The sequence below is a fragment of the Alosa pseudoharengus genome, unplaced genomic scaffold, assembly GCF_046254945.1.
Source record: "Alosa pseudoharengus isolate Yale_2024_CS ecotype anadromous, Long Island Sound unplaced genomic scaffold, YU_APseudo_1.1 YU_APseudo_1.1_scf_13, whole genome shotgun sequence".
NCBI lineage: Eukaryota > Metazoa > Chordata > Actinopteri > Clupeiformes > Clupeidae > Alosa > Alosa pseudoharengus.
Window position 1 is genome coordinate 24,254,762 of NW_027468598.1, and position 22,500 is coordinate 24,277,261.

Here is a 22,500-nt window from a genome sequence, read left to right on the forward strand (position 1 = left end):
TAGCCATTGTTGTGCGAAGGTTCATTCATCCTCTCTCGCCGCTTCTCTTTCTTCTGTCTCCTGCGGCGCCATTACTCCGCCTCCGTCTCCTGTGCGGCGCGGCAGGCCCAGGAGACCCCGGTTAAGCCTGAGCCCACATTAGGAGAGAGAGTGAGAGAGAGAGAGAGAGAGAGAGAGAGAGAGAGAGAGAGAGAGAGAGAGAGAGAGAGAGAGAGAGAGAGAGACGTGCTATGATGCAGTGCAGCAGTCCAATACAGACTCCTGTGGGGAAACCCCCAATGCTTACCAGCTTCAGGGCAAAAGCAAAAAAAAAAGGAATTACTGCTGAACCCCACCACCGTTGACCTCTTCTGCTCCAGCTAACGCTGCTGTTGGTGCTGCTGCTGCTGCTGCTGCTGCTGCTGTATCACCCGCGGGAGGCTTCCAGCATCTCACACACCCGCCCACCCACCACCCCTCCCGTGCACAGAGTCTCATGGCTCCTAGGGGAAGCCAGCTGAGCCTGGACTCGGCTAGCTGGAGGGGGGCTAGCGAGCATGCTAACCTGTCTGTGTACGAGCCTGAGGGGGGAAGACATGCTCCGCTGGGGTCACTTCAAGAAGTGCATCGGGAAGGAACTGAGGAAGTGTGTGTGTGTGTGTGTGTGTGTGTGTGTGTGTGTGTGTGTGTGTGTGTGTGTGTGTGTGTGTGTCTGTGTGTGTGTGTGTGTGTGTGTGTGTGTGTGTGTGTGTGTGTATGTGTGTGTGTGTGTGTGTGTCTGTGTGTGTGTGTTTGTGTGTGTTTAATCATTTTTTTTTCTTGTAGCGTCTCAGCATCTGCCAGATAGCCCAGTTTTCGGAGTTAGAGCAGCAAAACTCAGCGCCAGGCCTTTCAATTAGCGGGGCTTGGCAAACTGCGGCAAGCGCTGCAAATGTAACTAAACACAGGAAAGTGATCCTCTGGGAGTGCGGGCAGACGACGGAGTAACGAAGTAAGCTCCTTATTTTCCCATTCGAACAGGGGAGGAGGAGGACGCAGAAGGGGGGGGGGGGGGGGGGGGAACGCTTCTCCTGGCAGTCGGAATGAGTTTCGAATCTCCCTAATTAGCGCTATTTGTCCTCGGCACGGAACAAGCAATGATATAACAAACATCGAGAACAGAAAAAAAAGAGGGAGAGAAAAGAGTGAACAAAGAAGAGAGAGCTGATTTTAATTAGGAGAATCTTCATCAAACGGCTCGTCGGTGCAGGGCGGAGGACCCCCCCCCACCCCCACCCCAGCCCCACTGCCTGTTAGACTGCTGGAGTGCATTAATCACACAGCCTCGTTTCAGTGTGAAGGGAGGCCCAGGCGCCAGTCTCTACGGAGGGCCGAGAGAAACAGGAGTGTTGTAGACACCTTTTCTTTTTTTGTTTACTTGTCTTGTTTTTTTTTTTCTGTGTGTGTGTGTGTGTGTGTGTGTGTGTGTGTGTGAGTGTCCTTGTTATAAAGTTAGGGAGAGGTGAAGGTGCTCAATCCTCTGTCCTCATTTAAACACAATGATTCTCTAGGAATGAATGACCACTTTCAGGTCAGCGTAGAACTACTTTTCACAGCCTATTTCTCTTTCCCTCATTACTGTGTGTGTCTCTGTGTGTGTGTCTGTGTGTGTGTTTGTGTGTGTGTGTGTGTGTGTGTGTGTGTGTGTGTGTGTGTTTGTGTGTGTGTGTGTGTGTGTGTGTGTGTAAGAAAGTCCATCCTCTCCTGGTGGAGAGGATATGTACTGAAACGGACATCTGGACCATTGAAACTGCCTTAAACATGGGTCCTGATGCTCTCCTATACCTTTCTTCAGAGCACAGCTCTGATCTTCCTCTAACGTGCCCTGCCAAATACACACAGACAAAGCACAACTATCACAAACAAACAAATAAATAAACCTTTTCTTTTCTTCGCCTATCCATTACAGCCACATCTGGGGATGTAAAGACAGCGTTGCGGGTCAATAAATAAAATGCAAATAAACAAATAAATAGACCTAATCTTTTGTTCTCCTATCCATTACAGCCACGTCTGGGGATGGAAAACAGACAGCGTGGAAGGTCAAAGGTAGTCAAAGGTGGTCAAAGGTGGGCAAAGCCTCAATTAGTGAGCTTGGCGCTGCTCGGCCAGTGATTATTTTAAAGCTCCTGATGTCTTTCTCCAGGCTGACACAAGGCCCCAAAACAACCCCTGGCCCACCCCACCATGCTTGTCAAAATGTATAAACTTTATAAACAAAGACAGCGAGGGTTAAAAGGTGCGGGGGAAGAGGTCACAGGAGGGGGTGGAGAAATGTAGGACCCCCCCCCCCCCCCCCCACACACACACACACACACACACGCACACATGCACACACACACACAATCATTTTGTTGATGGATACCATTCGCTCTTAAGCGGGTGCTTGCTGAAAGCCAGCCGGACACACAAAGGAGCACTTCTTCAGGGAACTGTCCTCAGTTAAGTCATAAACTGACAGGCATAAGTCAACGGGGTGACAGCTCTGGAGATTAAATAAACAGAAGTGCCTGGGCTTATTCCACCTCAGTATAAATGGTCGATCCTCAATGCTGTTACAAAAGTGACCCAAAGTCCAAAAAGTCAGCGAAAATAAACTTCACCGAGCTCCGGCGCATTCCAAAAGCTAACTGAGGTATGTGGTAACAATGTGCTAATTGAGAATGGGAGAAAGATATGCAGTAACACAGCAAGCGTTCAATTAGCCGCACACTTGACCGCTCAACTCATCTGGTTACCTTGATGACGTCCAACTGGGCGCATGTTGTTATAGTTAAGGCCAGACCACGAACTTAGAGGCTTGTTCATCCGTGTGAAACAGCTAACAGGCTAGTGGTAGCAACAGTTCATTATGAAATATCCCTTGCCTTAAAAATTCTCTAAATGTGGTGCTAAAATTGTTATGGACTATGAAATGGTGGTCTGTAATGAGAAACAGGGGACAGAATTTGAGTATGTGAGATTTTGGCATGGGTGTTGGAAAGTAAAATACTGGTGGTCTTGAATAGTCATATTCCTTTTGGAAGAGGCTGCACAGAAGCTAAGGGATGGTGGAATGCTCTTGCCGATGCCATATCGAATATAGCTTCTATTAGGAGTACTTTTGGGAACTCGTTTTAGAACTCGTGGCTCTCCAGACCAGAGACGGCCGGACGCTTGGCTTGGGCCAATCACTAAGCCACGCTGTCAGTGGAGACAGGGCGACTGTTCAAGCTTTGTTGATGAATGGAGGCCCTCGAAGGGCTCATCTCCAGTCTGGAAAATAGCCCTAACTATGGATCCCCCCACCCCCCTCAACACACACACACGCACACACACACACACACACACACACACACACACACACACATCATACTCCCACACTCCACTCCATCACTATTCCCCTTCCTCTGCTCAGACTAACACTAAGACACACACACTCTCTCACACACACACACACTCTCTCATTTCCCCCTGGGACTCATCTGTCTCACTTCGCTCCACAAACTCCTCGACAGAAAGTTTGCTGAGAGAAGGAGACAGAATCCTCAGGCCGAGTGTCTGTTTGGATAAGAGCCAAGCGAGCACTGTGTAGCAGCCCTCTCCACCTCCACCACCTCACCATACCCCACCACCACCTCACCATACCCCACCACAGACCTCTCCAGCACCACCACCACCTCACCATCACCTCACCCCACCCAGACCCCTCCACCAGCACCACCACCCCACCACCTCACCATACCCCACCCCAGACCCCTGGCCCTCCCCCCAAATCACTCAAAGACTGTTGATTCTGGAGAGCCACCCCACCCACCTCCACTCTCAAACATGGCTTCCCAACCCCTCCCAGGTGACCCTCGAGGGGGTCGGAAAAGCGAAAGCGAGCGATCATCCTCAAAAGGCGCGATACCAGACAGTACGTCGCACAGCGCCGCACGACCAAAATAGAAAAGCATTTGTTGACCAAAGGTATTATCCAGACAGTGACGTGCCACAGTTAATCACGCCAGCCCAACGGCATCAGCACCAGCAGCAGCCGCCACCATGTCTCGGTGCCACCGCCGCACAAACAAACAGTAACTCTTCCACGGCAGCTGGAGGGCTTATTGGCCAGAGCCATGGGCAGGCTTATCTCACTTGCCAGTGATAAATCAGGTGGCAACCTTCGTTCACATGAGGCCCAGCCAAGGGAATGGCCGGTGAGATAGCAGATGCACTGAAGCTGCACGTCAGGCTCGGAGACAAATGGCAGGCTCTCAAGGGGCTTGTTTGTGCCGAAATATATCCAAAATCACAAATCCAGAACCACTGCCCGATGAAGCGTGGCTCTGGTGGGCGTTTGGAATGGACCGACGGGTCACTTCATCCTTTTTTTTCTGGAAACCATTCCCAGATAAACAATCTGGGGTCCCTCCTCGCTTCCAGCTGACCGCTCGACAATTTCTGCATCTTCTGATATCCCCCAAACCTTGTGCGGAGATGCCAATCCAAATGCACATTTTTTTAATTTGATTTGAGTGCAAAAAAAACAAAAAAATAAAATAAAATAAACTGAAAGATGGCAAAATGAGAGACACAGAACCTAGCCAAAAACAGCTAGCCTAGCAAAAGCCTACATGAATTCATACAGTAGGCGTGTTCTAATGTTTTGCTGATTTACCATTCTCCCTATACATATACAAATAAGCCTAGTTGAAAGGTTTGAATAATTTGTTCCCACTCATTGGAGCAGAATGCAGTGACAACACTGATATGCGTTTTCCCCGCTTTCCAGTCCATCTGGTATGCCTTATTTGAAACGTAATGACTAAATGAACAGCCATCTACGAAAAAAAAAAAAAAAAAAAAACTGTTTCTGAAACAAGCAGACAGCTGAAATAACTCCTAGTCGCGGGGAAGAAAAATCTCCACAGAGTACAAAGTTGGCTTTAAGTGCCCGTTCCCCGGAGGAGCGGCGGGAAATCGAAACTGAGTCGGATGAAAGGGGCCAATATTTCATAAGGCGGGCCATCCCAGCGACCGAAAGGACTACAGTGGAATAAAAACAGAATAATGGCCGTGTCAGGATCGCTAACAGTGGCCCCATTGTGCGGAGGCATTGTGCTTAAACACAAGCCGTGTTTATACTGGTCGGGCTCCACCGAAGCCGGCGTCGTTTCCTCTCTTCCGCTGTCATACCCCCTTTTTTTCCCTCCCTTAATGCATGCGCAAAAAGCCAGACGCGGCAGAGAACATCGACTCGAGCTCTTCAGGAAAGGGAGGCACGAGAGCCGCGGTTGGATGAAATATGAGACCCAGCGTACGAGGGTGGGGGGAAAGAAAACGCGGTGGTATGAAAGTGTCTGTCAGGATTAAAGCGAGCTCAGGGATGACTTTACGTGTCAGGAGCAAAGTCACGCTTGGCCTCGTCGCAGACCGCTGTGGTTGTTACACTGTGCGAAACAACTTGAGTTCCACTTTCGGTGACTCACGCAGCAAAACAATGCACCAGTCATCCATGTGAATGGAGGATACTGCATTAATGGATCAATGCCTGATCTATGGACTGAGGTCAAAAGAGACAGGATTAGGACACATGAAAGGACTTCTTTCAACAATTATACTCCCAAACTCAGCCTGTGCCATTCATACAGCCCAAGAAAGTATGGATGACATCCCCCACAAAGCCTTAATAGTATATGTATACTTCAAGAGGTTTGATGAAAGGCCCAACGTTGGCCTCTCCATTTAAATATATGATATACTCTGTCATCTGTAGATGATCTAGGATCAGCATTTCAGAAAGCTCTTTGCTGACCTTAGCCATTAAAGACAAACTGGTGGTTTCATACAAAAAGCTTTGGTGCAGACTGTTTCAACATCGATAGCTCCATTACTTATGCTAGGCACAATGGCATATTGATGCCCAAGGTGGAAAGGTGAGAACATGGCTTGAAAGCCAATGGCGCCAAAGACCAGTCATTACTCTGAATTGCAAATGGAGGTAGCAGCAAGAAAATCCAATTTTCAAAGCTGGTAATTGTTCAACAGCCTCTATTTTCACACCGATAAGCAATTAATTAGCGCGAGGAGGCATGGGCGCAAACACTTCTTTCTTGAGCAATCAAGAACTATTGATTTATACCAACGGGTGGGGGGGATTCGCGTTTTTTAAATTCAGGCAGCTTTCATAAGTGAGTGATTGGCTGCTGGGATGACTGACAGAGGTAGGGCAGCCATACACTAAACTCATGATAGATTCCCTGGGTGGCGGTGATAAGGGAGCGCTCAATGGACTGGAACTAAGTGTAATGGTGGCTTTAAGGAGAGATACAGCATCATTACAGGCCTGCTTGAACAGGAGATTAGTGATCAGATCCATTTTCTTCTCCATGCTATATGATCCATATCTGCCTGCGTAATTGCTTTATGAAGCCAGGAAGCTCACTGACAAGGGTGCCATTGGGAGAATAGAGAAAATATGGCAAGCCATAAGTGCCATTGTGGGAAGCAATTACAAGCTCTCCTCTCATGAATTGGATTATACATTTGCATGCAAATGACCAACGCCATCCAGAAAAACCCAAACCGTTTTTTTTTTCCTTCTGTGTTCGCCAAGCTATGAGATACCTCGGGGGACTTTAACATCAATCGCAGAGATGGGGGTGGAGGAGGGGTGTGGGGGTCTTCCCACCCAGTGGAGGGACAAATGGGAGGGAACGTTGAAATGAAACATGTCCAAGTTCAAAGAAAAAGTTGATGGACTAGAAAGTACAAGATAGCTCTGCTGTCACAGTAAATCACAAACGGTTCCCCATAAGGGATCAGAGGACCCCTCAGTCAGGCTGTGTGTGTGATAGCCATGTGAAAGCTATGGCCCATCTGTGCTCCCTCTCTCTTCCTCTCCCCTTCTCACTACCCATGTGTATGTGTGTGTGAGTGAGTGTATGTGCGTGTGCATGTGTGTGTGTGTGTGCGTGTGCGTGTGTGTTTGTCCTCCTTTTGTCCCTATATTGAGCCCCAAACAAGGACATGAAAGGACAGTGACCAACCCAAAAACGCCATCGAAAACAAACCCCTGTCAATGTCAATAGGAAGCAACTAGCCACCACATACAGCCAGCCACAATGAGCCAGTCACTGTAGAGAGCAGAGCCTGTTTGCCAAAGGCAAATAACTGCCAGAGAGTGTCGCTTTAAAGTGTGTGTCACCTCACTTCCCCAGACAAAGCCCAGCACCACTGGGAATGACAAGGGCACTGCTTCTTACTTAGGCAGCGACTCAATCAAACGCTTATTTGGGATGTGTTCTACATACACTGGGCTAATAATATAAGGGCCTAATGGAAACCAGCAACGGGACAAAGAAGTGACAGCACTTTTTCCTCAGCTCTGCTTTTAGTCAACCATGAACCTTTAAAATGAAACAAGATGGCAGCCCTTCATTCGCAAGTAAATCATCGTGCATGTTCAGCGTTTCAGAAAAAGTAGACCTCTGTGTTAAAAGCCCCTAGAGTGCAGCATGCAGTAATTGGAACTGTTTAGATAACCTTTAGCTCCAGACTGCGGCAGAGTAAAAAAAAAAAAAAAAACTCTCGTCTCTCTCTCACACTCTCTTTCTCTCTCTCTCTCTCTGTCTCGCTCTCTATCTGTCTCTCTCTCTCACTCACACACACACACACACACACACACACACACTAGCCTATCAATAATAGTTAAAACCATACAAATCAGCAGACTGTTGTCAAGTGAAGAAAAACACTTTTGTTGGCCATGTAAGGGTGCTGTGGCAGAGTGGCGGAGAGAGAGAGGGGGGGACTCCAGGGGAATAGTGCTGGCATGAGCTGGGCCCCTGCCAAGTGCGGCTGAAGAACACAAGTCAGAAGGAGCGAGAGGAAAAAGGAGAGCGACCTGAGGGAGATGTCAGAGCTGGCACACACACACACACACACACACACACACACACACAGACTTACCGCCCACACACACACACACACACACACGCACACATACACACACACACGCACACACACACACACGCACACACACGTACACACACTCACACACACACACACACACAGACCTGTACACATACAGGCACACATACACACACACACACACACACGCACACACACACACGCACACAAACACACGACACACACAAGCCATATCAAAGGAAGCACGTAGCAAACTGCTCTGTGACTTGCCAGCTGTCAGGAGCTCTTTTAAAGAACAGAAAGCCACCTGTCCCCTTATCGGGGCTCTACAAGCCCGCCTAGCCTAGCCAGCCTCACTCTCTCTCCCCATCCCCATATCGCGTGCTATGCTCCCCTAACATGTCCTGCCAAAAGCCATTCCACCTCCCTCTTCCCTTCCCTAATTGTCTCTCTCGTTCCTTGTCTTGCCCACCTCTCTTTCTCTCTCTCTCTCTCTCTCTCTCTCTCTCTCTCTCTCTCTCTCTCTCTCTCTCTCTCTCTCTCTCTCTCGCTCTCTCTCGCTCTATCTCTCTCCCTATCAATGCCTCTGATTGTGCATGCCTGGGATTCTTTGGACTGCAGCTTGGAGGTCTCCGAACTGAAGGCTGTGATTTAGGCTTTGTGTACATTGCGAAAGCACCGGTCAGGGCAGCGCGGGGTAAGAGGTGGGGCAGGTTTGTTTAGAGGGGGCGCGGGTGAGTGGCGGCGGCAGAGGTCGTGCCTGCCCTGCGCGTTGCCCCACGGGACTCCCCAGATGCCTGATAAGGAGTCTTGCTCTCGTCGGACGGCTCAGCGTGAGATCAGAAGGCAGAAGGGGCTGAGAGGCGTGCTATTTACACTACCAGCACCATCCATCCATCCATCCACCTCCACCACTACAACCCCCACCACCCCATCTTCACCCAACTCCACAACCCACACCCCCCCCCCCACCTCTGTCACGACCGTTTAGCTCCGGTTCAACTAAAGCATTTGGGTGCAGACAGGCTGACATTTGCCAGACTGACGCATGAACCCCTTTGACTTCAGAGGGGCCCCCCTCTCCAAAACTGCCACCCCTGCTCACCACCTCCCCCTCCCGCTCCCGCTCCCCTTCACTCATTCCCCGTTAGACATCCTGAATATTTCTCACCCATGTCTGCCTCGCCACACGCAAACTCACACACACAGACACACACACACACACACACACAGACACACACAGACACACACAGACACACACACACACACACACACACACACGCACACACACACACACACACACACACACACGCACAGAGAGAGGGAGACAGAGACATGGTCACACAGCACACACATTTCCCATGTTTCCATGTGTTCCCATGCTCAGTCAAGTCATCCCGCAGCAGTCGCCTCACGGTATATGATCCATTGTGAACCACTGTGCATATTGTCATGAGGAAATGGAAAATCTGCAATAGTATCAGCTGAAAAGAGTAAACAGGGGTCACTTCTCCTTCCTCTGGCAGCTGCACCAAATGTAGCATGCAGAAGTTAGCCCAGGGCAGCAGGTCAAATAAAAAGCAAGATGTGCAGTTTCCAGGTAACAGAGGCGTGGAGCTATTTTATGTGTGTGTGTGTGACTGTGTGTGTGTGTGTGTGTGTGTGTGTGTGTGTGTATGTGTGTGTTTATGTGTGTGTGTGTGTGTGTGTGTGTGTGTGTGTGTGTGTGTGTGTGTATACACACTTGTGTGCGTGAGGTAGGACATAAGGGAGAGGATGACTGATGGGCCAGCCAGCTGTCTCAGGACCCCACCACTGGACATGGGGATGAGAGATGTCCTGACCAGTTAAACAGATGAGGCAGGAGGGAGTATAGGGAAAGGGAAAGGGGGCCAGGGGGACTGAGCCGAGCTAAAATTAACCTCCCTGCTCCAAGGTTCATTAGAGCGCCGGGAGCCTCTGTCCCACAGGGAGAGGTGAAAAAACCCAGTCAGCACTGCAGCGTGGGGCTGAGCCTATCAGGGCTGATTTTTTCCCCCTCAACTTTTTTTTTTTTTTTTAAATGAAAAGAGTCATGGGTTTCATGTGTGAGTGTTGTAAAAGCACTTTTGCTCAGCTTCAGGGTGTATTTCATTTTTTTTTTTCAATGCGGTAATGAGCAAAAACACATGTTTTATTGACATACCATCACAAGGAAAATCTCGTGATGGTATGTCAGGAGTGACCCTCAAAGTGCCAATCCGTTGACGTTCCTCCCACCACGTTCAACAGAATAGACTCTGCTATCCGTGGCATGGCATGCAAGGGTGCAATCGTTACTTGACAAACATGTCAATTAAATTACTGTATAGCAGCAATCTGTACCCCCATTAGCCAGTGTTATAGCCTCCATTAGTCGCGAATACAGTGCATCCTTGATAATGTCATCTTCATTTGAGTCAGGGTTGCCAGGCTTGCTGTCAGAAAATCCTCCCGACACATTTACATGGCCGGGATGAGCCCTTGCCGACTGACATGATTGAGTTTTCGTCGGGCGATCGAGCGATGATTAACTTATTCTCCCGTCGCGCGGGTCTCACTTGTGTCTCGCTCGGCCAATCAATAAGCTATTATAGCTCCAAACAGCAGGGCCAAATTAACTTATAGCCGCAGCGTGCCGAGTCGGCACTCCGCTAATCCTATTGGTGGAGTCTAATGAGGGAAGGAGAGAGGGTCCGGGCAGGCCCAGGGAGCACTTCAATGACGCCGGACAAGTCCGCTTAGCCGCAAGGGCGAACGTAGCGGAGTGCATATGCAAACACCAGCAACACTACTAAGTGTTTATGGGTGCTCTGTGTATTGTTATTAGCATATGTAAGTGTTTGATGAAATTCATAAAGGGTGAGTTTTTTTTCATGCAAGTTTGTTGTTTGATGGGAGTTTTTCGTTGTAGAGGAGCGATGGATGCGGCACTGGTGTCCTAGGAGAACAGGATGACTGGGACGTTGGGAAACCGCAGTGCGGACTTCTACGCTGGTCTCCCAAGTGCATTTGACTGTGTGTGTGTCAATGTGGATTTGCATGGGTATGTGTTTGTGTGTGTGTGTGTGTGTGTGTGGGGGGGGGGGGGGGGGGGGGGGGTTGGGGGGGGTGGACACACTGGGGGTGGGGGGGTGGAAGGGGGTGGACACACTGTGAAGGAGACAGGGGGCGGACAGCCTGGCTGTTGTTGCATCCTCTGTGTGTCCTGTGAGGTGAGCCAATTTGTTAAATGGAGCCATGCAGGGCTGGAGGAGAGGGGGCCGAACCCCTGCATGGCCCCTGCTCCTTCCTCCTCTCCTCTCCTCTCGGTCACTCTGGAGAGATGGATGAGAAACTGATATGCCAAGGGACGCAGGGGGAGAAACTGTGTGTGAGTGTGTGTGTGTGTGTGGGAGGGGGTGATGCTGTCACTCAGGGAATGAGAGGAGGTCAACGCCCACAATGCTTGACACAGTGACTGACACACACACACACACACACACACACACACACACACACACACACACACACACACACACACACACACACAAGCAGCCCAACGGTCACCTAATCCGAGGCCTTCTTAATTTAGATGTCAGGCAGCCCTGCAGGCAGCTTTGAGAACATTCTATCTTTTTTCCCCCTCACCAAAAAACCATTCAGCCTTTTCTCTCCCTTTTTCTCAGCCGACTTCTTTTCTCTTATCCCATCACTCCGTCATCCCACACCCCCACCTCTGCACTCCCTAAGCTTCACCCTTTCTCTCTCTCTCTCTCTCTCTCTCTCTCTCTCTCTCTCTCTCGCTCTCGCTCTCTCAGCTCTTTTTTTTCCAGCCTGCTCTCTCAAAGGAGGGCTTTCGTTTTAATAGCCACACCCTGCGCAGCGGAGAGAGAGGGCGGTAGCGGCGAGACAAAAGGAGGCCGATCGCGAGTTCGCCCGTCACTGTAGCGTCCATCCCGCTATTCAGTCCCAATTTCAGGCCATTCGAGCGGTTTATTTCGAGGTCAGGTCCACTTTGGTGGGTCTCAAACGTGTGCAAACTGAACAAATTGTGGAAGAAGAATGCAAAAATCAGGAGGCGGAAGAGTGAAGCAGAGGACAAGCCAGGTGGTTTTGGTTTTCAGTCTCTGTGCCAAGTGCTTCGGCAGCATGTAATTGTTCAACACGACTTTAGTAGCTTAAACTGAACACTGAGTGACCTGCTGTTCGGACATATAACTCAATCTACACATCTCGTGTTTGGAATGCGAACCTAATTCACACGGGGGTTAAAACAAAAATAAAACTGCACGACTGCTTTTGTCTCCTTCATCGCAAGGTGTTAAGTGACATTAGGGTTCTGTCTTTAGCACTTCATTTTAGGTTGCATTCTTCAGCTTGCCATTCCCGGGCACAGCACAGTCTCATTTTCTCTCCATTACCCTTCCCCCCTAATCAGATTTGTAACTGCAGCAACCAAGGGCAGAGGACTGCCATGCGGCTGTGCCGCCACGGTCATGCCCCTTCTGCTGGGATTAGCGCCATGGCTAGCATGCCTGCTAAAGAGTTTCTGTGAGGCCTCTTCCCTTCCCAGACCCAGATCCTTATCGACTGTATGTCTGAGCCTGGGGTATAAACAAACTGAGCTCGCCACATCTTCCAAACTGTCACGCTTCAGGCATGTGCTACACGCTACATTTGCGATAAAGTTTCCAACTGGGTTGCCTCCTCCTCCTTCTCTTAATCTTCCTCTCTCTATCACTTTACCGGTCTCTGGCTTTTTCGAGCAGAGGTCAACCATGCAGCTCAACTTGGCTCGGCGTCAAAAACGAACTCTATTCGATTTCCTCACGCATGTCCTACTCTTTGCCACATGTCCTCTGGATACTCCATCCATCCATGACGCAGAGGAGAGACAGAGAGAGAGAGAGAGAGAGAGAAAGAGACAGACGGGACGATCAAGGGAGGAAGACAGACACTACAGTCCTGTGTCAGCAGTTTGTGATTGGAAGGGAGGGGGGGGTGGTGGGGGTCAAGCGCTTCCTGCTTTTGCTGTCTTTTTCACCGAGCCAGAACTGGAATAGCTCTCTTTCTCCACTCTCTCTTTTCCTACCTGTACCCTTCCCTCTGTCCATTACGACTCAAATCATGTCCATACTGTCCACACCACCACAGCTGCCAAAGCGCCACCAACTACTGAGAATTCAATCAAATCGTGACAATAAACTAAACTGTGGTTCGTGTTTGCTCTTCATCACAAGCTGACTGCTTTGATCTTCTCCTGTTAGAGGGGGGGAGTAGAAGGGGGAAATAACTCCAAGGCAGGCTCTTTTTTTTATCGTTCCTGACAAATGTCGCTTGAAATCTCATAAGTTTCTCACCAAGCAAACACTTTAATCCCCCTTTACCTCAGTAACCCCACTTGAAGCGCACTAATCGAAAGCTGGGCTTAACCCGAGTTTAACACAGAGTGGAGCCAGAGTGAAACCAAATCATTGCGATGATAAAATAAAATAAACTCTCCACTCATCCTGCACCGGGCATGGGGGACCCTCAAAAAGCGAAAGGGTGGATTAAGCCACCATCAGCAAGCCTAACACTCCAGCCCTCGACTCGAGAGAGAGAGAGAGACAGAGAGAGAGAGAGAGAGATTAGTCTCTATAAAACAGCATCAACCCGGCCTATGTGTCCAAAAGCAAAAAGGGAAGCTTAGAATCACCAAACGTTTATCTCAAGTGGAGCCAAGGCTTGTCGGCGGCAGCACTCTCAACCACACAGCCGAATGTCTGCACACTCTGAAGGAGTGGATGGTACAGACCACTCTGGCCCGCTATCAGGAGCCCCCGCTGAGAGGAACAAAAGGGGGGACGATTGATTCAGGCACCACTTCGCATGCTATCTGCCTCCAGCTAGCCGCAAAGTAGGATCACTCCAGTCGCATCAAAATAAAACCCCACTTCCTGCTCTTTCTAGGACTCCGGCGGTCACATCTCCAAGGACCCCGCCTTCTATTATTCTACTCTGAACAGATAGCTGTGGGGGATACCGCAGCGGATGGGGCCCACCTGCGCTCGGCTCCACGCAGGTGGCTAAGATCAGCGCATTAGCGCGAGGAGGCTGCTTAAGAGTATTTGTAACGGGTCGGTGTTCTCTGCGAGCGATTCCTCCCTCACCAGAGCCGAAGGCGAGGGATTAGACAGTAGTGAGTCAGTGGCCAGGGGGACAAGCCGGGACTTCTGATGCAAAGCAAAACCGCAAAATTGCAAAAGCAGTCAGTCAGAACATGGTGCAATCACTGCTCTTTTTTTCCCGTTTTTTTGAAGGGGCGGGGGGGGGGGCGGTATTTGTGCCTGAAATGTGTGGGTAGCCGAGGAAAAGGGTTACACTGTAGGAAGCGTACAAAAAAAAAACACAAAAAAAAACACCTCGGGACACATTTTGCAGACTCAGTCTAAGCTGAAGTGTTCCACTCATGGCTGAGGAAGCGGAGCATTTCCTCCAGAAGCCTATGATCAAGTGTAGGGCCAGCAGGCACATGGGAGTGGGAGCCGTATGCCTCATCCTGCTCCATCTAAAAGCACTGGGCTCCATAGCTTTTTATAACCTCCCTGTGAGTGAGATCAAAGCCCGCTACACCCTTGATTCACTTCAATGTTATCTCCAGACCATGTCATTCACATGTCTGTCAGGGCCCTCAATTTAAGTACTGCCCTTTCCCCTTTATGGCTTTATGGCCAGATCTCTTCCTCGACCCCACTCATTCCCATCTGATAAGGGATGTGATCCCATCCCTGTATGTTGGCAGGGTGATTTCCTCTACCACTTTACACTCCTCTGCTCCCTCCGTGTCATCTTCACCGTGTCCTCGGGGGACATGGGCAAGGGTCAGTACTGCACCAGAGGGAACAAAGAGATATGTGTGTGTGTGTGTGTGTGTGTGTGTCTGTCTGTGTGTGTGTGTCACTGGTCTTAGTGCTCGGAGCCATGTGGTTGACTTCCGTGATCAAGACGACTGTCAAAGGGCAGTCAGGCGTGGTGTGATCGCTCACACAGTAGCCAGCCCTCCCAGCCGAGCTGCTGCTGTGAGAAGGACCACGGCGAAAGGCGGCTAGACACCCTTCACTTTGCATCATTCAACGGGGTCGGGGAGGGCCAACAGAAGGGGACCGCCTGCCTCCCCCCCCCCTGCCAGCAGACAGAGATCAGCGGCGCCCGTCGTTAGACGCCAGCTCAGTCTCTCCACAGGCGTCACTGGGCAATCTGTTCGTTGCCAAACGGAGTGACCATGCTAGGGCTCCTTGTCCTGAGCATGTCGTCCGTGTGGATGTCTCTATTCAGTGACTTGGTGCTCCTCTGCGCTGACCTCTCCACTGGAGAGATGTGCTTCTGCGTCCCTCTCACCCCTTCTCCGTGGTCTCGAGCTGTCGGAGGCTTTTGTCCCCCCCCCCTCTCTCCTACTCCCCTTGCCAAAAAAAGAAGGAACAAAAGCCTCTGTATTCATATTAGAAGGATTTCCTGCCTGAGTTGGCTACTCCCACTCGCTCCGTGAACCCCAACCCCCAAAATCCTCCCACCAACACCCCCCCCAGAAAAAAACTGCTGTTTCCAATCCCATACCAGAGATCTCCCACTCGGACTTCTCTTGCCCTCCCTCCCCCCTATACCCCCCTTGAGCAGTGAGGGCAGTGGAGAACAGGCCAGCAGCACCACGCTCTAAAAACCCCAAGCGTCAGGGACATCTGACACAAACTAATATGACACAAAAGGGGCCCGGCCCGGCGCTGCGTGACCACTGACGGAATGGCTCGCGCACTCCGGGTTGAATTCTGGGTCAACCGGCTGGGCCCGCGCTTCAAATGTTAATTACTCGAACATCCCCGATTTTCTCATTTACAGTATAGTAGCTGCGGGAGCGCATCCAGCTGGCTGAAGTGCCAAGGCTTGGCTGAAAATGTATATATATTTTTTTGTATTTCTTTAATATCCAAAATGTCATATTGTGCCAATTTAACGTGTTTCATGCAGATACTGAGCGAAGAAAGTTTATGGCATGAGGCATTTGACAGCTAGAAATAACATTGAGCTGTCAATTCCCATGAAGGAACGCATAAAAAAACATTGCTTTCTTTTTTTTCTGTACTGTTCTTTAACATGTAAACGGTGACAGATGCTGACATGAATGTCCTTGGGCGATGTAATTAAATGCTAAAAATGCCTTACCCACGTCATTACAGGGTTAACAGGGAGGACCTTAAATAGCTACTATCTGAGCCCATGCCCATCAACAAAACAGGCACATGTATCCCAGATGCTTTCTATATTTCTTAAGTAAATCCATGATTATTAAGGCAACATGAAAGTGCCATGAAAGTTTTCCTCAAAAATGAAAATCTGGGTAAAAAGAATTACTTTGAGGGAAATTATTCCCAAAATTGTTGTCAATGCACAAAGAAGCTGCACATTTGAGTCTTTGCACTCAAGCACTTGGCAGAGTCTTTCACCACAAATTTGCCCAAGAAATTGACAAAAGACGAGGCGAGAATCTGTGACAGTCTGTCTTTGGAGCCAGGCGATGAGCCAAGACGTGCTGAGCTGTTGTCTCCCCACAACCCCCTTTCCTCCCGCGTTTCCCCCCCCCCCCATCCAATCAAATCACAATTAAACTATTAAAACAACGTTAGCAAGGGTGACTGAAGTGGGAAGAAAATAATTCAGAAATGAGAAAGAGCGTAGAGAGAGAGGGATTCTCTTGGGAACCAGAGTCTTAGTCTTTTTTTCTTCCCCTGGCTAGTGGACCACACAGGAATCACTGGATTGTGGTGTACTTTTGTAAAAAATTAATGAAAGGCAAACAGTCAGGCATATAAACACTAATAAATGACTGGCTGGGCAGATAAGAGAATGATGCGGACATTCAGTTCAGCATCCATGGAGACACGCTGGGGGAGGGTCAGAGAATGGGGCTGAATCCATATGGATGATATACATATGAAATGAGTGAGGAGGGGAGGGGTATAAGTGGAAGTGTGGTGGTGGTGGTGTGTGTGTGTGTGTGTGTGGGGGGGGGGGGGTGTAAGTAGACAGGAAGAAGGGGCAGCATGAAAACCACAGTCTTTGAGCCCACAGATGTAGTACAAGGGATTTCCTGTGTGGAGGGAGACAGTTGGGTGTTCAAAGAAACAGGGGCAGGGTATGGGGGGGGGGGATAAAAGGGGTGTAAGTGGGAAGGGTATGGGGGGTGTATGGATGGAGAATGCTCAATCATGACTTGGCTGGCGCATGCCAACTGTCCCCCCGGCTCACAGATGACCTCTTTCATATGTTCTTTTGTCTGCCACGTTGTTCTTGACCCTTTCTTTTGGTTCCCCCTCCCCCATACCCCACTGCACCCCCACCCCCTACACCAAAAAATAACCCCACCACCCCCACCCCCTTCCTCTCTGCACCATGATTCATATGGCCCGATAAATACACAGAAGTCAGGAAGTCAGGTAGCCCAGGCAGCCCTTCAACATCCTGACCCCTCGCGCCTCCAGAAAAGAAAGGAATGTGTGTGTCTGGGCTACCCAGTAAATTTTCGGCCGAGGGGGAAAGCCAAACTAATCTCCGAGGGCCGCGCGCGTCAGGCTCATATCCCTCTTTATAACCTGACTCCATGTGGACCTTTCAGAAAGGGGCTGTGACGCAGGGCAGATGGCCTGACAGCACTCGTCCACTGGGAGCAGGCTGAGGTAGGATGAATTAGGATTTCGTGAAGAGGGCTTGAGTGCTCCAAGACTACCGCCTGGGGATGTGTGTGAGTGTATGTGTGTGTGTGTGTATGTGTGTCTATGTGTGTGTGTGTGTGTGTGTGTGTGTGTGTGTGTGTGTGTGTGTGTGTGGAAGGGATGGGTTATAGCTTGCCCTGACTGAGGCACCCCATTCAACAGCAGGACCTCGCGGGGGTTATCGTGGCCTGAAGTGGAGCTGTGTGCCGGCCGTTCGCACACTTCGCAATCTCTCTGTCCAAGAACAGGAGAGATCCACTATAATTAGAGCCTTTGATCTGCCTTGGACTCGTGCGACGGCTGCACAGAAGGTCTATTTCCAGCGTCCCTTTGTGGATGTCATATCTCCGTCCTATCCCCTTCATCTGCACATGGGCACATAAGGGTGTCAATGTGTCTCTGTGTCATGTGAAGAGTCGCGGAGAGAAAGAGACTATAGACAAGAGACCAAGAGGGAGAAAGAGAGACTTCTCAACTATGAGAAAGAGAGACTTCTCAACTATGACCTTTTTTAGTGAGTTGAACTGGCGAAACGCTGCCATAATCTAAAATAAGAATAAGACACGGATTACTGCTTGCCTTTTAAAAGCGGATCATCAGAATCCCTTTGTTGGTACTTATCAAAAAAAAAAAAAAACGTAACAGCTCCGGGCTTTGATCTCTGTTTTTACAGCTGTGCGAAAAGGGTGCGAGTGCCAGGTTTCACTGTGAGGAGGGTGGGTTGGGGTGGCAATAATAGAAATCCAGAGCTAAGAGTGAGGAGTTTCTCCCAGGGGGTTAGCGGGTACATTACATAATGTAGTCAGGCATAAGGGCTTATATGCCGCTGAACTCGGCCGCTGCGTTTTTCGTCCTGTCGTTTTTCGTCCTGTCGTTTCTCCCTCTCTCCACTGTGTTTGCGCTTCTTCCTTTTTTTGTCCTTTGTCCGCCAAATGTGGGGATATTGTACATCAACAAAGGCATCCCATTACACTGCCTCTCCATCCCAGATACAAAGGCAACATGCATCACAAAAGGGACGCACAAAATCCCACCTGGAGGTTGCTTTAGTGTACACAAGGCAAACAGACTAATGGACTGAAGGCATTAACCCACTTACTATGGCAGAAAGAGGGTCAGATTGACCGATGGAGTGCCTGGCCGCATACAAGCGCTGTACTGTACTTGTGGTTAATGATAAGCCAAACACAACTAGCCGAACTCGCTCGAAACCAGCGTGGCCAAACAGTGCTTGTTGAATCTGGGATTAGACGTTGATAGTCGCGGAAGTGTCAGGCCCTCGTAAACCCAGGGCCGACACTTACGAGGAGTTTTTCAAAAGAAAAAAAGAAACACAGTTTTGTGTTTTCAATGTTTTCCAACACCATTCTCACAAGGCTTTGGGGGTTAGGCAGAGCAAATAAGCTTTACAAGCTAGCTTTCCTCTCTGTGGTTTTAATAAGGAAAACAAGGACTCTTAAATCGTCTAATGAAATTCACCAACAGGGATCCCTGTAATGCGACACACGGATCAGCGTGTGAGCTCATTATCCCTTGTTATTTTTCCGACACGCACAAATACTCCAACAATTTATTTATTCTTTCCCTCTAGTGTCCTGTTCACAGGTCTCGTAAAAAAAAAGGCCCCTCAGCGCACGAAGATAGAAGCACCGTTGGCTTCCCGCACTACAGCCACGCAACACTGGTTGCTCTGACAACATAATTATATGTAGAGAAGCTGGTGTGGTGGTGGTGAGTGTGTGGGGGAAAGAAGGAGAGTTGGGGAGGGAGGGAGGGAGGGCTGAGGGAACACTGCATCTTGGGACTGTGTCATTATGGTTCTGTTTGAACCTTGCACAGAATAAGCACCGCCAGAGGCCAGGACAGCGTTCTCCTTCCCCTTCTGGTTAAGCCGAGCTCCTGCCAAACCCTGTCTTGTTTTTAAACTGCTTTAAGACGAGAGGGAAAAAAAGGGAAAAGAAAACCTCACTGCTAACAAATGTCAAATATCACCATATTAAGCAAAAAATATTTTTAGTTTCCTACTTTTAGAGGCTCCTCACATATGCTTGACACATGAAGCTGTGTTCTCCCCCCCCCCCCCTTTTCTTTCCTTCCTTCTTTTCCCTGGCCATCTCTAATTTAACATGGCGTAATTAATCAGCTAAATCACAAGGCATCCTCTCAGCACACGGGGCAAACGTGTGCGATGCAGATGGAGCGGGACGGAAGGAGCCGGAAGGACATCTGAGGAGAAGGCACCTCTCCGGTTAGGTCGCCGAAGGACACGCTGTCAGCATGAGGTCACAAGCATACTTTCCCGTGTCATCCACACAAGCCGAACCACCCCCCCCCCCCACCCGCTGTGAAGGAACTCCTGCAGGAGTGGAGCCTGGCCCGATTTTTGTTATTTATAGGAGCACAAATATTAGCCTCGCGATTAAGCTTTTGTTTTCTGTTTTCCTCTTCAAACAAAGCCAGGCCTTATTTGATGATGCTTAAGTATGCTGCCTAATGCCTAATCAAACATCCCAATGAGCCTCCACATCCTGTGATGGCCAAAGTCTATTAAAGATGTCAAGATAAAAAAATGGTTATGCAAGCTAATGTACTGTACTCAGTGGCATGTTTGATTAAGGCTGCTCCATGACTTAAGTAATGCCTTTGCTATGGTTCTTGAGGTGTATGGTTCTTTTACCCCATTCAACCCTATCCAGCACCATCTGGATGGCACATAACAACCTAGTCTTTGTAAAACCTCCACTCTACTCCACACAGACACATACCTACAGTTCCTCCATTGCACTAAGATGACAACAATGGCCTTGGTGACAGCTAGTAGACATGCTCAACCAGTTACTGATATTTGAGAGCCCTTTTGATACTCAACTTCAGACTTCAGAGAGGAGGATATCTGTCTGGATCCATCCTCATCTACTGAATCATCCCCTGCTTGTTGTTTTCAGGTGCGATCATTTAGCAAAAGCAAACAAGGAAACAGGAAAATATTGAAAGACTAAGGAGTTAAATCGATGAAATGTTCCATCTCTTCTTCTCTGCTCCTTCACTGCCTAAAAGCCTTTTTTTTCCGCCTCTCTGCAAATCCACTGACCCTTGCAATAAAGGACTTTAGTCTCGACATCAAAGCGAGCCTGTCATTTAGGGCCCCAATAAAGTACGGCTTGGCAGCGCCGTTTACACCAGGGAGGCATTTCTCCATTAGAAGGTGCCCGGATGCAGATAACAGCAAATGTAAAAAGCTTTTTATTCGGATAGAGAGAGAGAAAGAGCGGAAAAAAAAACCTCCTACTCCTACTTATCATACTAAGAGACGCCAGCGACTGGGCAGCAACAGGACTGAGCTCTTGTTGGTCTCTTTTGTATCTCCTGACCACCAACTGAGGAGGCCTTTACAAAGTCGCTCACCCTGGGCATGGTCAGACCCCTGCGTGTACCGGCCAGGGTCGGCGGAGCCCGGGAGCCTGGTGCTCAGGGCCCGGGCTGAGAGAGGAGGGGGGGGGGGGGGTGGTACCGGCCGGTGCAGACACATCCTGCCCATCCGCGGGCGAGATTATCCAACCCAATGGGTCCATTCAATGCAGACACCCGGGAGGAAACTGGAAGGGCTCCTATTCAGCCACAGTAAGCCGGGGCCAAAGGAGCTGGCGCTGCCTTTCAGGCCCAGCCAAGAGGCACCGGTGGAAAACCAGAGAGAACGCCAGGAAGAGAGACAGATGGACAGAGTGAAAGACAGAGAGAAAGAAAGAAAAGAGAGAGAGAGAGAGAGAGAGAGAGAGAAAAGGATGAAAGAGCAAACCAGGAGAAATAGAGAGCAAGCAACACTTACTAGCTACTTCCAGCGATGCGTTGTGGCTGACTGCTTCGCCGAGGTAGTTTCTGGCCACGCACACGTAGGAGCCCTCGTCGGGCTTGCTGCGGCGGCCGTGGACGATACGCAGGAAGAAGAGCGAGCCGCTGGGCAGCAGCATGCGCTGCGAGCGTGGGTTGTCGCGGTCCGTCTCCACGCGTTCGCCGTCCTTGTACCACTCGACCGTGGGGGTGGGCCGGCCCTCCGCCTTGCAGTTGAGGGTGGCCGGCTCCCCCTTGGACACGATCAGGTCAGAGGGGTGCTCCACTATCCGCGGAGGAGAGTCCTCCTGGCGAAGTCGAGATCCTACACGGAGAGAGAGACACACATAGGACGTCAGGAACATAACATAAACATAACAATAAACATAACAACATAAAAAGGACACCATACTTTGTCACAATGTTCATTTTCACAACATCACTATTATCCTTATTCCCTTGTGTGTGATGTGATGGCCCCCACTGTGATACTGTGGTACTGAGACTACAACCAAAAGTACCCACTACCCATTGCAACCAATGGGCACAAATTATATTTTGATAAAATATTAGATGGCATAGCATTTTGATAGAATATTAGATGGCAGTGCAAATATTTGATTTTCATTGTTTAGAAACTCAACAGGGCAAAAAAAAAATGCATCATCAGATGCTGTCTGCTGTGACCTCCTCCAGCAGCCAATCCCTTGCAGGTGTCGGGGATGCGCCGCCCGGCTCAACGCGCATAAATAGAGGCTCACGCGCTCCAATCACCCTTTAATTAAAACTGCTCTTCCCCTTTTTCACCAAGCAGCTGAGCAGAGCTGAAGCTGGAGCGACTGTCATTTGGAAGCCTACCATTTGCCTGATCAAAGCACCAATGAGGGGAGAGGAACAGGGAGACACAGCAAAACAGAGAGAGAGAGAGAGAGAGAGAGAGAGAGAGAGAGACTGGGTGGGACAGAGGAAAAATGGCAAAGACAGAGTACTTAAGAGGGAACAGAAATGCACG

At 49.6% G+C, this 22,500-nt stretch overlaps 1 protein-coding gene across 1 annotated transcript in view; it reads right to left on the reverse strand.

Moving 5' to 3' along the window:
- robo1 (roundabout, axon guidance receptor, homolog 1 (Drosophila)) overlaps positions 1 to 22,500 on the reverse strand; it is a 212,240-nt gene that overhangs the window by 125,284 nt on the left and 64,456 nt on the right. The window contains exon 2 of the mRNA XM_076282606.1: positions 21,487 to 21,813. Within this exon, the coding sequence (XP_076138721.1) occupies positions 21,487 to 21,813 (327 nt within the window). The remainder of the gene's footprint in view (positions 1 to 21,486; positions 21,814 to 22,500) is intronic.